We start from the raw sequence: 16,521 nt of genomic DNA, 5'->3' as shown, positions 1-16,521 counted from the left end.
CGAATTTAATCTCGAAGCGGTGCGACAGTTTAAGGGAAAATAGAGAACACGTGGTTTTTAGCGTCCAAAAATACGTGAGGTTGTCGAATGTATTTCGACATTTTTTAAAAATTTATAAATAATTTATTGACTTTTTGATTAATATACCAATGAATCATACGAAATATTTAATATAAGTTTTATTATTTTGAGAATCATTAGAATTTTGAGAATTATTTAGTAAAAATTCGTTTATTTCTGTGAGTTACATAAATTTTAACTTTAGTCACGTGTTATTTACGTTTTACGGTGCCCAAACTTCTATTCATTTAATTATATTTATTATTTTGAAGTCATTCGTGTAATTCGATACCCCTTTTTTCCATTTTTGGGTCTTTTCACTCTGTTGGCAGTAAGAGGACAGTTTTTTCGCTTTTACTTGCTCGTTTAAATCATTCTTGTGTATTGACAATGGTAAAGATGAATAGCAAAAGGAAAAGCTTTGCTTTTCCTATTGCTATTCATCTTTATTTGCATTTTGAATTGCAATTTCAAAGCTGTACCGGAGCCCGATATGTTTTTGTCTACTCCCACATAAAACCACTAGTGTACTATAGATTACCACCTATGGAATTTCAGGACTTTGATTATATATTTGAACTCGGGACCGAGACAAGTTCAACGGTACCCTATTTTTGGACCGGAGATGAAAAATACCACCTAATGGAAAAATAACTGAAATGGCATAGAATGCTTTGTGAAAGGCAAGAAATCATAAATATGATAATTTTCTTATTTTTCATCTCTCGTTCTAAAGTAGGATATCGTTGAACTTGTCTTGGTCTCTTGAGTTCAGATATATACTCAAAGTCCCGAAATTCCATAGGGGTAATCTATACAACAGCCAAAGTTTCCCCGTTGTCCGGCTTTACGCCAACAAGTTATGTCGTCGATTTTAAAGGATTTTTTCCTTAAAGTTTAAAATGCCAGTAATTTTGTTTGGGACACGGGGACGGATTTAAGCATTTCCAGGTCCTAAGCTGAACTCTGTGTGAGGTCCCTTACCAATCCTTCACAATTTTAGAAGTCGATTGTAAAAAGAAAAGAATTAACATAAACATATTAATTAAACACTACACAAAATAAAAAGTAAAGTATATTTTGTTGGTTTGTAAAAAAATTTTTATTACAAAATTTTACTTTGATTTTCTTTTTTGTAGAAGTTTTTTAGGTTTCTTGGAACTCGAGGTCCTAAGTGACAGCTTGCATAGCTTGTAAATCCGGCCTTGGTGGGACATATGTCAAAGCTGATGTTTTTCAACACAAAGAACACCAATTTGTATAGAATGAACTTGCTTGTTTGTTTTGATAATACCACATAAAATGGTGCATCCTGCTAGCAATAATTGTTTTCCTTCTATAAAATTTTTCAATAAACAGCTACGAGTGACATATATCGTTACATTGGACAGTAATATATGATTAATTTTATGTTAACTAGCTACGAGCGAGTTAAAGCCCGATAAAGACGCCATTTTGCAGAAATGCAATGTCCTCTATAATCCAGAAATTTTCCTTGAATAGTCTGTACTGGTATGTCAGGTCATATCCCTAACTACTCAGCTGTTTTATTTATTTTAATATTTTAAAGAGAAATTTCTAATAGCATATTATTTAAACAGCTGGATAGCTAAGGTATCAGCCTACTGCTTTGTCACATCTGGGTCAGATCCAAACCAAGAAACCTCAGGAATTTTTAATGGCCAGTCTGTCTAGGATATGTCAGGCCATGTCTGTTACCACCTAGTTGTCTGCATTAGGATCTGGCTAAATCCATGTTGGATATGGAAAAAAAAGGTCTATTTGTAACCATAGGATGGAAAGAATTAAAAATGAAAAGTTATTTTATTAATTATATTTTTATGTGCAAATTTAATAATATATTTTGCATGTAAAGCACATTATAATGTCTTAAACTTAAGAGCTATTCTTAAAATTCTTTAAAATCTTAAAAATGCATTGCATATAAAAACTGTGAGAGAGTCCATAGGAAAAACAAATATTAAAATTTCTTTTGTTGATTATAAAAAACTTGTCTCTTTGAAATTACCATTTAATGTTATACATTTGACTTTCCCAAAAATATTCATTATTACTACCTTTTTTTTTTTACAGATAAAATGTATTTTTGTGTTTCTTGCATTTTTCAATCATTGAGGACTAAGTCATTTTATGGAATCACAAATAATTATATACAAGTTCACTTGTGACAAATTGTAAAATATCTAGATATATATATTACAAAACAGATCTTCCTGGTGTGACTTGGAAAAATAGTATCAGAAAGTTTAACACTTCAAAACAATACCTTGTATCTTATACCGATAATCAAAAATTTAAAAATAGAACTACAAGACTATATATAACTGGATTTGTTTTACTCTTTGGAGGTTTGAGTTATGCAGCAGTTCCACTGTACAGAATTTATTGTCAGGTAAGCTGTTAATTAATATTTAATATAAAAATAAGTAAAATTAGAGCTCTGAATAAAGTGATTGTGACATCAGAGCTGTAGACTATTGGTTTCTTTGACTTTCTTTACTCTTTTAGAAAAGTCTTTTAAAAAGTCAAAGAAACCCTTGGTTTACATGTGACCCTTTGTGAGATATAAGCTCTCAAAATCAGTCTATCTGGAATTTTGAAAACCCTCAAAAATAGGGTAAAAATGTAAAAGTGAAAAAATCTGAAACTATTTCTCAAAACAGTACTAAAAATCAACTGTTTTCCATTTTACTAGAAACAGCTAAAAAGCACAAAGCTATTGTACCAACTATTTCCAGGTGCATTTTGAGTCATGCTATGCACTCTGTTAAAGCATCAAGTATTTATAAGGCTGATTTCAGGGAGCTATGTCTTACAAAGGGTCAAGTACAGACATTGGTTTCTTTGACTTTTTAACTCTCATAGACGTGGTCTACAGCTTTGATAAGGTCTCAACTGCCTCATTTAGATCTGCAGTTTTGCCAAAAAAATTATTATATAAATTTGTAGTGACTAGGATATATGGGAATATATCTTGTCTATAGATGGAGTAATTGTGAGGATTTTACAATAGACACAATACTATGTTGGTTAAACAAGTTAATAAATTGACAACTAGAACAATTAGAACTACAAGCGTTTTTCCACTACAATCACATATACGATCAAGCCAATTACATATATGGCTAAATCTTAGGTAATGTCATGAATATATAACTAATAAATTTGCATGCTCCGATTATATAATATTTACAGGGAGATCTGTCCATGCGGATACAGTTCTATACCACAATTCCTGCCTATGTGCAGTAACAATCTCGATTCATGGATGGGGTTGGTAACCACATGGTCTGGACATTTCTGAATTAAAAATAATCATCTCACGAAGATCAACTATGATATGGCACCACTTGGTACTATAAACTCTACTTGCTTGAGGTGTTCTTCATGCCGATGTATATGGATTTCTATATCTACAAACTCGCTGATGGTTAACCTCTTCCTATTCAATGCTCACCATCTTGCCTTTTCTCTCTATTCAGACTCAGGAGGTTGAGGGTCCAATCCAAGACAAAACGGTGGGAAAAAGGTGCTTAAACATGTGAGACCCCCCTTTTAATATATCCTGCCATCTGGGACTTTCCCTTTGTCACGTGGTCTCGTTATTGTCCAATCAGTCCTTCATAACTACCAACACCCGAAGATGGCACCAAACACAGAATATTCCGCGTGAATATGGAACAAAAAAAAGAACCCGATACAATCAAACAAACGCGATTACATATAAGTACATAATTTGTAATACAAGGGAAAAAAATAATATATGACAATTTACAGTAGCGAAGCACTACAAATTTTTCAATATCATTTTGTTTTTTAATTTTTGTAAAATTACTTTTTCAGGCTACAGGTAAAGGTGGACAAGCAGTAATTGCTGATGATGATAAGATAGCAAACATGCCTAGAATTATTGATCGTACTATTACAGTTCATTTCAATGCAGATACAATTTCTAGTCTTCAATGGAATTTTAAGCCTCAACAAAATGAAATTAAGGTATTTAAAAAATTTTACAATAAATCTATTTAAACCAGAACAAATTTAAGATAACTGGTACAGAAATAATGAATGCATAAGTCTTAATAATTTATGTCATCAAAATTTGTCAAATATAATATAATGTGATTTTATTTCAATAAATTCTAGAGATTATCTAAAGATTAAAAATTGTTGTTATTTGTTTTATTTCTTCTAAATAATAGTACGAGAAAATTGCTATATTTCTACTTGATTATAAAAATTAGAATTGGAGCTTTCAAAATACAAACTTCAATATAACACCCTTTTACCAAGGCCATCAAAAGGGGAGGAGCTGGGGATTTTCCCTGGGTCTGAAGAAAACTTACAGACCAATTGTTCTTATCCTGAAAAATTAACATCAGTTTTACTAACAGAAAATGAAATCTTTAAAACTGTTTTAATATTAATAAAGAAACATTCTATGTATCAAATATTCTATCTCATTCTAATGTATCTTATATTTTTCAAATAAACAATAGCTAAAGGAACCCACTGAGCAGTGAACGGAGTTCACTCTATCCCTGGGCCCCACACAAATTCTCAATGGTCCTACCTCCTATTTAGCACCAACAAATACTTGTGAACAGATAAATGCTTGAGAATGCTTTAGCCTCTGTGAATTACTAAATGTATGATTCTGTATTGGAAAGGGCATTGTTATCACTAAATTACATGACTTTCAAATTCTCGAACATCTGTCACACCAAAGATAACATTCCACATACTTGGGAATTGATACATTCTCTCTCTCTCTCTGGAGGCTTTATAAATTTTCGGAATTGCCCTTATATGTTTATCATTAAAGACTTTAAATTAATTTAGCTTTCTCTAGATTTCCCACCAGCCCACGTTGATGGAGACAGACTTATAAATTAAGTCAAAAATGTTCAGATAACCAATCTTTTGCTGGAAAAATGTTCTGGTTGTTACAGTTTATTGGTTAATAAGTACTTCTAGAGTCATAAATTAACATAGACTTATTCCACAATATTTTTAATGTCAATTTTTATTGCCAATGTGGCAAAAGAGTCATTAAGTCTTTATTTTCACTAAAGAAAAATAATGCTTTTTAATTCTTTTATCTAATGTCTTCTATACTATAAATATGGCTATATAATTTAAATTATATTTTTTGTTCTATTTTCAGTATGTTGACTGTTTGGTCCTTATTAGTACAGTAACAGTTAGTCATTCATGGCAATGTTTTTTGGACCTGTTTTTGTTTGGTTACCTTTTTATACTCTTTGTATGAAAGATTTTCAGTGGTGTTCTGGCAAGCAAAATTTGCACATACACTGTACTTTTAATGATTTTCATACTACCATGCAACCTGCAAATTTTGGATCCAATATAAATTGTATCAGTGTTGCAATTTTAATGGCTAATGATGTATTTGAATTACTTTATTGTCAATCTAACAAACTAGAAATATACAGATTAGATTTTTAATATAGTTTTTTTTCTTTCTAATCCTTTCACAGTACTTGAAAAATGATTATTTATCTGTTACAATGTATGACTGCATTTGACAATATGTTTGAATTTTCAAATTTTAAATATTTTTTGATAAGTACTGTTCTATTGTGTTTGAGTCACAAGGGCAAGCCTCTGCTTAGATAAGTTATGAGGTATGTGTGTGTGCCAAATAAATCTGTTCTCATTGTGTTGTGTTATTGTCACAGTTGTAAGAAAACAGAGGGAAATGGTCAAGTGTATTCTCCAAGTAAATCCCAGATATTTATTACTCTGCACCCACTAATTACATAGAATATACAAAACACAAAACAGACATACACAGTTGCAATGACTGAAGCATGACTGATACGAGAGTATCTTCTGATACTCCTAGGCAAAAATTTAGGCATCCTATACTTATATATATACATATACAATGTTATAATATATCAATTATACAAGTACAGTACATTACAACAAGAAGTAAACTACTGTCTGTTGGCGTTAAACAGTTTTATTATTAACACAAGCACTTTCGACACTTCATCAATGTCCATCTTCAAGTGAAGAATGTAACTTTGATACATTAAAATTTTTAAAAAAAGGGAACATTAAATATTTGAAAATGGAATATGTATTTTTGAATGCAACATTAAATATTCTGAAAGAAATTCAAATTTTCAAAGCTAAATTTAAACCAATATGGGCACAAGAACAACATGCACATAGGCATAAATTAGGATGAAATAACAATAAAATTAGATAAAATGATAAGATAAACATTTACATGCCATTAGTAAATTTAGAATTATGGTAAATAGGTAATACTATGGCAACATAAATGTTAAATGCCCAAATTCCTTTTTGAATAAGTTAAAAGGTAATATTTTAAAAAAGGTAAAAGTTAAAAAACTAAAAACTTTTTAAATAAACCACCACAAGGAAATAGCCTTCTCAGTCTTTACTGATTTTTAAGGAGATTTAATTAAAAACTACAGATTACAACTTTCTTCTAAAAAGAACAAACTTTATTTAATATTACCTTCATGGAGGAAATATTAAATAAACATATATAACTGGATGCTTAGATATATCAAACACAAAATACCAAAAACACCCAGCAACATTCATTGAAGAAAACTGTTTTTAATTATTTGTAGTGTCATTCTCAGGTCATTCCTATTCTTTTTTAACCTGAGGATGATTACTAAAAGTAGTTGAAAACATTGGATTATTTCAATGAATGTTGCTGGATTTTTTGGTATTTTGTTTGTTGTATTAAAGTATATTTTGTTTCCACAGCAATACAATTCTATACTTGATTCCTTTCTTCCTACTGATGAACCAAAGCTTATCAAAAGTACTAGAAAATATTTTAATGATATAATTATTCCATTAAGGCATTTTTATCTTATTTTGATTTGTGAATTCATATCTGTCTAGTCTAAATCCTAACTTTCTCATTAACATAAAAAGTTTACTGTATTGTATGCTTATCACAAATATTTTAATTATTGCTATTTGTAAAAAAAATTGTTCTTCTTACATCAAATTTAATTTAGGGAATTTTATTTTAATGAATTTTTCTTAATTTAAATATAATTATTGTTTATATTTCAGGTAGTACCTGGAGAAACTGCTTTGGCATTTTATACAGCAAGAAATCCAACAAATGTTCCTGTAACTGGTATTGCAACTTATAATGTACTTCCATTTGAAGCTGGTCAATATTTCAATAAAATACAGGTTGAAAGATATTTATTTTAATAGATTTTTAGATGGAATTACAGATTAAATTTATAAAACTATATGAAAGTTTCCTAATGGTTAAAGTTGTTTTCTGTAGTGTTTTTGTTTTGAAGAACAAAGGCTGAATCCAGATGAAGAGGTATTTTTTTGTGTATTTGCTTATCTTTCAATATAGTTTAGAAAAATTAAACCTGTTTTTATTCACTAGGTGGACATGCCTGTCTTCTTTTACATTGATCCAGGATTTTCTGAAGATCCTAGTCTAGAAAATGTAGACAAATTAACTCTATCATATACTTTTTTTGAAGCAAAACCAGGTTTAAGTTTACCAGTACCTACCTTCAAATAAATTAAAATGTGAAAACTAAATTATCTGAATTATATTTTTTTACATTTCATCAAATAGAAATATGTATATAATTCTAGATTGTACTTTTCTTATTCTTAGGGATAATTTTGAAAAAATATCTTTAAATGATATTAAAACTGAAATGAAATGAAATTATACAGAAAATTTTGAATAAAAGTTATTGAATTTATGTAAAATATAGAATATATATAATAAATTATAATTTTTTTAAGTTTAAAATGACCTAATGGTTTCTGATCCATCAGCTTTGATATACTGCATGTTGAATAATATCACAGCTATATTAACCAGATAAAACAGTTAAAACAGCAGCCTACTGATCTGGGGACCTGGGATTGAATCTGGATAGTCAAAAAGCCCCAAAAATTTTTCAAGAGTGATCCATCTGCATATGTTGGGTCCCATCTCTAATCACCCAGCTGTCCCATTTTGGGCCTTGCAAAACCCATAATGGGCTTGCTGAAAGGTCCTCTTGATGCCCACAGAGTAGAGAGAATTAAAAAGAAAAAACATATCACAACTACATTGAAAACTTTACTACAATACCATATAGTGAATTATTGAATTCAGTTTATTATATTTGGTTTATTTGTATTTTGATTAAAAGGGAATTCAACAAAAACAACAGTTCAACAAAAAGTTAAAATTAAAAATTTTCAAATAAAGTTGTTATTGTTAAAAAAGTTACTCTTTTTGTTGAAATTAAGACACAGTACATTACTATACCTGTATGTATAGTACATCTGAGAATACTTAGTATATGTTGATCTTATGTTTCCTATGCTACCTTCTGTTTACTATATTTATGTACTGATAGTGTTAAGTAATGTTAGGAAAAGCTCATGTTTCTTTTGTGAAATACTTATTTTTTCATTCCATTGAAGTTGTGGCTCCTATTAAGCATTTTTCTTCAAGATTTATAATTTTGTTGTAAGTTTACTGACTTCATGCAGAATCAAAGAAAATTGCAAAAATGTGATATAAAGTATAGGAGTCAAATTTAATGGGACTTCTTCATCCACCATCAGATCATTTGTGTTCAAATTGAACAAGCAATTTTTTTTATTTTGATATAATTTATGAAATAGACCAATGTCAACATTTCAGTTCATTATTAATGAAAATCTTTTGATGGCTATGATTTGGATGCAATATATTAACTGTTATATTTTATTGTAAATTAATAAACTAATCAGTGGATTAATATTTTTTAAGGAAAACAAAAGAGATACAAATAAGACTTAAAAAGTTGTCAGCATTAAGATTTAATTTTTCAAATCTTTTATTTGGGATGATATCTAATGTGTTTGATAATTTAGAAAGCTTAAATAACAGAATTTTAGAATTATTATTTTCCCAACTGTTATGTATATAATACAGGAAAGTGTTGTAATTTGACCCTCCAGGTATTTTTGCAAATCTTGACATTTTGAGACCCTGAACCCAAAAAGTTAAAAAATGGAGAAAAATTCCCTGAGTATGTGTTGGCATCATTAACGTGTCAGGATAGAGTAAAGATTAATAAATGAAATTTGACGTGGTAATTTGTATATAAAGGGATTTGATGCTATTAAGTTTTGGAAGACAGAGCTTAAGGGAGAATCATGTGTCATATCTCAAGCGGGGTCAAACAATTAAAATTTTACTCATTATTCACATTTACAAATTTTTAAAAATTCATCTCTAACCTCAAAATTAGGCCTTTTTATAATAATCAATAATCAATATAAAAGTTATTTTTAATAGTGCGTAATAGTTGGCACCACATAATTTTAACTTTGAGGTACTTCATAGTGATTTTTAAAAAATTGCAACTTATTGCTAGATTTTCAATTACAGGAAATAGCTGTCCAAAGTTAACATTAACTTTCAGTTTTATTTATGCATTCATCATTTTTTCTAAACTCATTGCTTTAAAAAAATATATAAATTTTTTGGCAGAGAATTATTTCCATGACATGGGTCATATGACTAAAAAGATTTCAGAACAGAATTCAAATTTTTCATATATTATCTTATCATTGAATTAATTTAAAAGTGTAAAAAAAAGTCTAACAACTGTGTAAATTGCAGAAAAAAAACCAAATTATGCAATAAATGTCACTTTATCTTGTCAGATATTTGACATATTCATCAAAGTAATTATATCTTATATGAATATGTATATAAATATATAAACTAGACGAATTTAAAGATATTCGTGCTCATCATATATTTCATCATATTTGCAATATGGCAGTTGGTGATTTTTTTGTTTTGTTTTGTTTATCGAGGGTATTGAGAAAGAGGGCTGTTTTAATCTTACCCATCAAGATCCACAATGTGGGCTGCCGGACTGTATGGGACAGGATTCGACACATCAGGTACAGATCATCCTGGGTTCTTCAACAATCCGAATTCGATCTCAGAGCGGTAGACTGAAGCCTTAGCCACTCAAACATCCGGCCGTCACCTTGTTATACTAGGTCTTGAAAGTATGACAAGTAACGACATTTCCATATAAACAGTTTGTTGTTGTACACCAGACACTTCCACATAAATTGTTTTTAGTTGGTCTGCAATATACCATATCTCTCACGTAATATATTATTTCGGCGAGAAATTGATATTCGATGTACACCATTTTGTTCACGACGCGTTTTAGCAACTTAAGTATGACATATATTGAGGACGTTCCGTTTTAATAATAACATAAAATTTGATTCAATAATCTAGTGTCTTATATCAGGAGAGACGGTAGTGACACCCCGGCAAGTAAAAAAGTCGTTGACTGACTACATATACAGGAATCAGTTCCCGATTTTCGGAGGTCGATTTCTCCGTCTCCAAAACGTTTACCTGTAGTAATTTCGGATATTTCGTGTCGTTCGAAGGAAAATCGTTTTCTTAGGCAGTGTGCAAAATTTCAAAATTTTGTATAAAGCGGTTACCGAAATATAAGCAATTGAAAAGTGCAAAAAATCTCCAAAAAAGCTGCATTTTCTTCTCATTTTTCTTCATCCGGCACTGCAGACGCTCGTAGAGAGGAATCACTGGATCCAGAAAGCTTAAATTTTAAACTTGAGCCTCTTTCGTTATCAGTGAAATGCTGGCAAAACTTCCGGGTCGATAGGTCGAAGTTGATGGGGTTTTCCCATAGAGCTAATTTAGTTTTACGGCTTAATTTTATGCTTATAAGAATAAAATTGCATGGAAAGAAATGAATTTTTATTCAAAATGTTACTCAAAATTACAAAAGTTCAAATTTATGCCAATTAAAACTTTTTATAACGATTTTACCAAACGGCGTTCAGTAAAATGATAATTTAAAATATATTTCGATACAAATATAGATGACGTCATCGTTTCGTTTCATTATTGTTTCTAACATCAAATTTAATGGCAATTTCTTCAACAGCGATTTTGTTAAATTGTATGAGTATAGGCCAACAGTAACATATAGATGGACTATCTGTATTCATGCCGCCCTTATCCCGAACAGTTTGTATATATCTATCCTTTCCGAATGTTTCAGCCCAGGCAGTTCTATGACACGGTGTGGTTGTCACTTACCAGAAGGTGTGATGTTCACGCGAAATTAGAGTTAACCACAAAGGTAGACAAGATACGATAACAATAATATGGTATATTTTCGCAAGTAATTTATTTCACGTTTTAATACAGCCTCTTATTAGGGATTCCAACGTCACGGTACAATACTATATTGTACAAAATTACGGCACGAACAATAGTTTGACTTCAGTATTATGGTTTACAATGTGACAAAGGTCAAAATGTGGTTTGTCATCGTAAATATTTTCGCAAGTTGAAACCAAAGTTTTCACAAACTATAACTATGAGCAGTTGTTTACTGTGACGTCGTCACAATGCCGGGTTGCAATTTTTTATCATATTTTAAATCATTTAATTTGAAATATATACTCGCCGCCTGAAATTGGTAGCGGCTTGACCCTGTACATCATACTTTTCCTTTAACAATAGAGTCGTGCCGGTCGTCTATTAACTGCTTTTGGGGAAGGGAGGTTTTGAATTGAAAAAAATGTGACTTCCGGTTTTTATCGGAAGTTCATATAATTGGGTCCTCCTGTCCCTAAGGTTTTCACATCTGGTCTCGGATTTCATTTAAATCCGCTCTCGAGTTTAAGAAAGACGGACGACAGTGGGGATTTATAGGTCTACATTTTTTTTTCAAATTGCTACCCCGTCAGGTCACGGGTCGACGCCAACTAACGGATTGGAATGCTTAGAATGTCAATGGAAAAAATCCAGCTTCGATTCTGACTCTCGTAGACATGACAAAATTTGGAAATAAATGTAGCATTCCTTTCAAAGCAAAATTGTCGCGTTGTCCAGTAATGAAGACATAAAGAAAAATTCTTGGCCGTCAGAAAAGAAAATATCACGCGAGAGTTTCAAAGTTGAATCGGCACTCGCCGACCAAGTCGAATGGAAGTGTCAAATTGATTAATCCATCAAATTAAGAATTTAGGGGAAACATCCTTTAAAAGGCAAGAAATTCAAGGAGAAAGAATGATGGTTTCTCCCCGGCTCAATCCGTTTATCCTCTGTGTCAGTTTCCCCCTTGTCTCGGACTTCGTTTTCGTTCCGTTGTATTATAAAGGTTTTTCGTTTTTTTAATGTTAACTTTATCCAGTTTGATGTTGCATTAATAGACCAAACGCACAACCCCGACGGCCACAGAGGAATATTTCCGAAAAGCGAAATAAATCGATTTATTTTCCTGCGATGGCCGAAAATGGACGAAAAAGATATTTATCGACTTATTCAAACGAATTTCGTGCGATTGTCGGAGACGGTCGAGCCTCGAGTCAGAATTTAAGAAGATCGTCTCTTACCTCTCCACGGTGGACATTCTGCACTATGTAAATGCAGAAAATTTATTTCTTAAATTGCAAACACAGGAAAACGATTGAAGCAAAATTAAAAAAAAAAAAAAAAATATGCATAAATTCGTTAAAAATTAAAATAGAATTGATTATTTTTATTTTTGTTCTTACGAAATTCGAGCATTGTTGTCGCCTCTTGTAACGTTTGTTCGAAATTCGTCACACATGACGATTGGCAGTTCGATTGTGTTTCTGGTTGGCGTCGGACGCGCTTTTCTTGCGCTGTTTTTGTCGTTTCCGAACTTTTTTTTTCTTAGAAGATTTATAAGGCAAGTCTTAGTCCATATTGACCCTAGACGTAATAATTTATTTAATATTTCCGGAAGAATCGTTGCTAGAAGACATCTCTGCCCATCGTTCAATGGTCGATTCGAATGCTTTAGATTTAAAAAGGGAGCTGCGGTGAGCATTTTGCTTTTCTCGTCGACGTAATTTAAGTTTTTGTTTTCACCGGACTAATTGCAAAGTTTCTTTTTTGCAGAATGAAGACGTTGGAGAGGATCCAGAGGAGGTTCCGACGGAGAAAGGCGGTGGCAGGCGGTTTCTCGGCCGGCTCCAATGGCGCAGAACGAGTGTCGGACTCTTACTGCACCCGAAGAGAGGTTGGAGGACTAAGGGCTCGACTGGGTCTCTGCCGAATCGATTGGTTTGGTGTCGGAAGAGGCTGTCAAGCGAGAGGCAGCGAGTGGTGACGACCTTCCCCAAGTGCGTGTGGTGTGGCACCCTCCCGGAGGCGGGAGAGTTCCGAGTCCATTCCACTTGGCCGAGTTCGTCGGGAATGAGCCGGCCGCAGGCCTTGTCGTGGAAAACGTAGGGAGTGACAATTTGTCTGAGTCCTGTTCTTGGAGTTCAATGTCACTTCCTATTTTCGCGAATTCTGCCTGTTCGTCCGCGATGATGTTGCCATCATCCTCTGGAAGTTGGAACGGGGAGGAATGAGGAATCGGAGGAGGGAGCCACCGAAGTCGAGGGACCGCGGTTGTCTGTGGTTCCCTTGACCTAGGTGGTGATCCTCTTCAATTTTCCCCAACTCGTCCTTCTGCACCCAAATGCGACATTTTTACCAGATTACTTTTCACCTGGACTCTATCGTCTCTTATCCAAATGTGACCACAGACTCGTGACACTCTGTCGACAACGGATTTGACTCCCAATTGTGACCACCCGGCCATTACATGTTTATTCACTGGACGCGACTTTCAGTCGACCTTTCTTCCCAAACAGCTGTTATGAGGATTGAGCTTCCGGTTAGGTTAGGTTAGGCTAGGACAGGTCAGGTCCTTCGCTCTTCTAATAACACTGTTCGAAAAGAAAGAATGTTTGATAAATGTAATACAGTAATGTTGACCTTAGATAATAAATGAACTTCTCGCTTTCTCACTGTGTTTTCTTGGAACATTTGGGAGAGAGAAGAATCTCCCTCCAAAACTTTACCACGAAGAGGATGAACCAGCTGTTCATTATACAAGTGAATATTTTCCAAAATCTCCAATGGTAAGAATTTTTTTACACATCTTATTCTCGTATCGTAATTTACTGTTTTTCTGTTTTCAGACACGCCGAAAGATGTTCTTAGATCACACACACGGACGCATCACTGTACACGAATATATACACCATTTAACCTTTACTCAAATTCTCGCACTTACATGTCAAGCGCCTCATTCTCTGTAATTCGACACAATGAAACAACCTGAACACTCGCTTCCCACAAATCCAACCCCTGGGTCCTCGTCCTGGGAAGTGGAAATACAAATTTTAAAGATTAAGACTTTAAATTGGTGTACGAAAGGACTCTGGTAATCACAACTTGCATGGATTAAATGGAATTTCAGACATTTGCATCAATAATCGTTTTGTGATAAATTTTTGTTAAATCTCTAGGAATTTAATATGGTAAGAAATTATCTGCTCACAAATCTTGCTCATATTTCAGTACTGCTAACTCTTACCTAAGATCATTAAATGTTTATTCATATCTTAAATGTAAATATAATAAATTAAACATTTAAATAATTCTAACTAATGTACAAATTCAGCCCTGTTCAGAATTCAAAGAGCTGGATTTGCACATAAGCTAAACAAGCTGCAGCTTAGTTGCTCACATTATGAGTCTATAGTATAGGTCCTTACATTATATTTGGTGGAAAGGAATGGCTTGTTATGTTATATCTTAGGACCATAACAAATCTAAATGAAGCTCTGAATTTGATGTGTTATCATCTTCGTCCTTATGTTCTACTGTAATTTTTAAATAGCAATTTGTAGTCTTGATAACAAAACCAATTAAATGTTTATTATGATTCTTGATCTTAAATCACTGATACTTTTAGGTTTATTTTGAAATATAAAAGACAAGAAAAGATTAGAAGCAAATGTTTAGATAATTTACATTTAAAAATACACTTGACATAACACATTCTCGTTTTCATTTTCGTCCAATGAATAAATATATTTTTTATAACAATTAAAAGACAGTCGTTCCAAAAATTAGACAATCACCATTTTTATTTTCCTCTAGTGTTCCAGAACCAAGAATCAGACAGCTAGACCTTCCTTTGTAGGCTACGTAGCTGCCCTTTCTAAAGAGAGTTCCTTAAAATATACAGAAAACCAATTAAAATCAAGTAAAATTCGTCACTAGAGGGACATTACGACGTAATCTGCATTTGTCAGCGCTAATCCTCAGCAGATAAAAGGACTCGAAATCCCGAGTAGATACAGATGAATTCTCACAAGATGTCGTAAGATCTACCATTCCAATTTTAAGAAATTTACTTGATTATTTTAATTGGTTTTCTGTGTATTTTAAGGAACTCTTTTAGAAAGGGCAGCTACGTAGCCTACAAAGGAAGGTCTAGCTGTCTGATTCTTGGTTCTGGAACACTAGAGGAAGATAAAAATGGTGATCGTCTAATTTTTGGAACGACTGTCTTTTAATTGTTATAAAAAATAACACATTCTATTAATAATGACACTAAAATTTGCATTTTTGTTTAATTACAAACATTAATTGATGTTTGTTTGGATAACCCTTAAGAAAAGTAAAAACAGATTAATATCTTATGAAAATTTTTTTCAAAAATAATTTATTTAAAAAAAAACTATTAGTAAACTTTCTGTAATGCATCATATAAAATAACTTCAGGTCATTTAAAAACAAATTTTTTAAAGGCAAATTAGTTGTTTAGCAAATTAGTTTTAAAGGCAAATTAGGTGAATGAGTTGTTTAGAAAGAGTAGAAGTTGTGAAAGAAATCTAAAGAGAAGAGAAGCTAAGAGTTTAGTAGAATACTTTTTTTAGTAATTTTTTCATGGACTTTACCTTGTGGGTGTTTTCATCATAACCTTTATGGATTTGGTCAGATACACAATGGGTGGCTAGGTGATGAGAGACAGGGGCTTGACATATCCAGAAGAGACTGCCCATGAAAGGTGAGGCAGGTGAAGTGGTTTTTCACCTACCTGGATTCAATCCCAGGTCTCTCAGAGTAGTAAACTGATGCCTTTAATTAACTCCTTGCCAACCAGCTGGCTCTTATTATACTTAAAATTTGTAGAAGCAATTATATACATATATTCTGGCCTATATCTGAATTTATAGTTTGAAGTATATGAAATTTGCACTGCAAACTATTATTATCTTACATCAAATTAAGTATGATCCATAACAATTTGTCAAAATCAACAATTACATTTGTAATTTATTGAAAAAATGTACACTTTCCAAGTAAGATACATTTTTAACACAGCACTCAAAAATTCTTTTAAGATTCAAATAAAATTTAGTTATCATAGAGTTTTATCCATTTTTATTTTATGTACAGTACATTACAGAATATTCCAGATCCTTCCAGATTAAATTTAATAAATGAATAAGTCAAAGAAATATTATTTCTTGGGAATGCCATTTTATAAATGAATTTGTCACACACTATGG

General features: G+C 32.2%; 1 protein-coding gene across 4 annotated transcripts; it reads left to right on the top strand.

Annotated features, from left to right (window-relative positions):
* Window positions 1-2: 2 nt before the first annotated feature.
* Cox11 (Cytochrome c oxidase copper chaperone COX11) lies at window positions 3-8,160 on the top strand. Of its 4 annotated transcripts, none has more exons than XM_067278988.1 (7): window positions 6-74; window positions 2,155-2,473; window positions 3,925-4,077; window positions 7,177-7,302; window positions 7,403-7,444; window positions 7,514-7,662; window positions 7,888-8,160. In XM_067278988.1, the coding sequence occupies exons 3-6, from the start codon at window positions 3,979-3,981 to the stop codon at window positions 7,652-7,654; spliced, it is 408 nt and encodes a 135-aa protein (XP_067135089.1). In that variant the 5' UTR covers window positions 6-74; window positions 2,155-2,473; window positions 3,925-3,978; the 3' UTR covers window positions 7,655-7,662; window positions 7,888-8,160. The 4 variants fall into 4 exon arrangements, with proteins under 4 accessions (XP_067135086.1, XP_067135089.1, XP_067135088.1 ...); XM_067278987.1 differs by lacking the exon at window positions 7,888-8,160 and adding an exon at window positions 7,756-7,826 and having other exon boundaries at window positions 7,514-7,663; XM_067278985.1 differs by lacking the exon at window positions 7,888-8,160 and having other exon boundaries at window positions 3-79; window positions 7,514-7,862.
* Window positions 8,161-16,521: the final 8,361 nt, after the last annotated feature.

This window comes from Centruroides vittatus, unplaced genomic scaffold, assembly GCF_030686945.1.
Source record: "Centruroides vittatus isolate TY-2023 unplaced genomic scaffold, ASM3068694v2 contig_846, whole genome shotgun sequence".
NCBI classification, from domain to species: domain Eukaryota; kingdom Metazoa; phylum Arthropoda; class Arachnida; order Scorpiones; family Buthidae; genus Centruroides; species Centruroides vittatus.
This window is presented reverse-complemented; position numbering and strand designations above follow the sequence as displayed.

What these genes read in the sequence shown, in the direction of transcription:
- Cox11 (XM_067278988.1), top strand. Translation starts at nt 3,979, where the DNA reads ATGCCTAGAATTATTGATCGTACTATTACAGTTCATTTCAATGCAGAT. An exon ending in CTCAACAAAATGAAATTAAG is followed by an intron (nt 4,078 to 7,176) that starts GTATTTAAAAAA and finishes TTTATATTTCAG; the next exon opens with GTAGTACCTGGAGAAACTGC. An exon ending in AATATTTCAATAAAATACAG is followed by an intron (nt 7,303 to 7,402) that starts GTTGAAAGATAT and finishes TGTTTTCTGTAG; the next exon opens with TGTTTTTGTTTTGAAGAACA.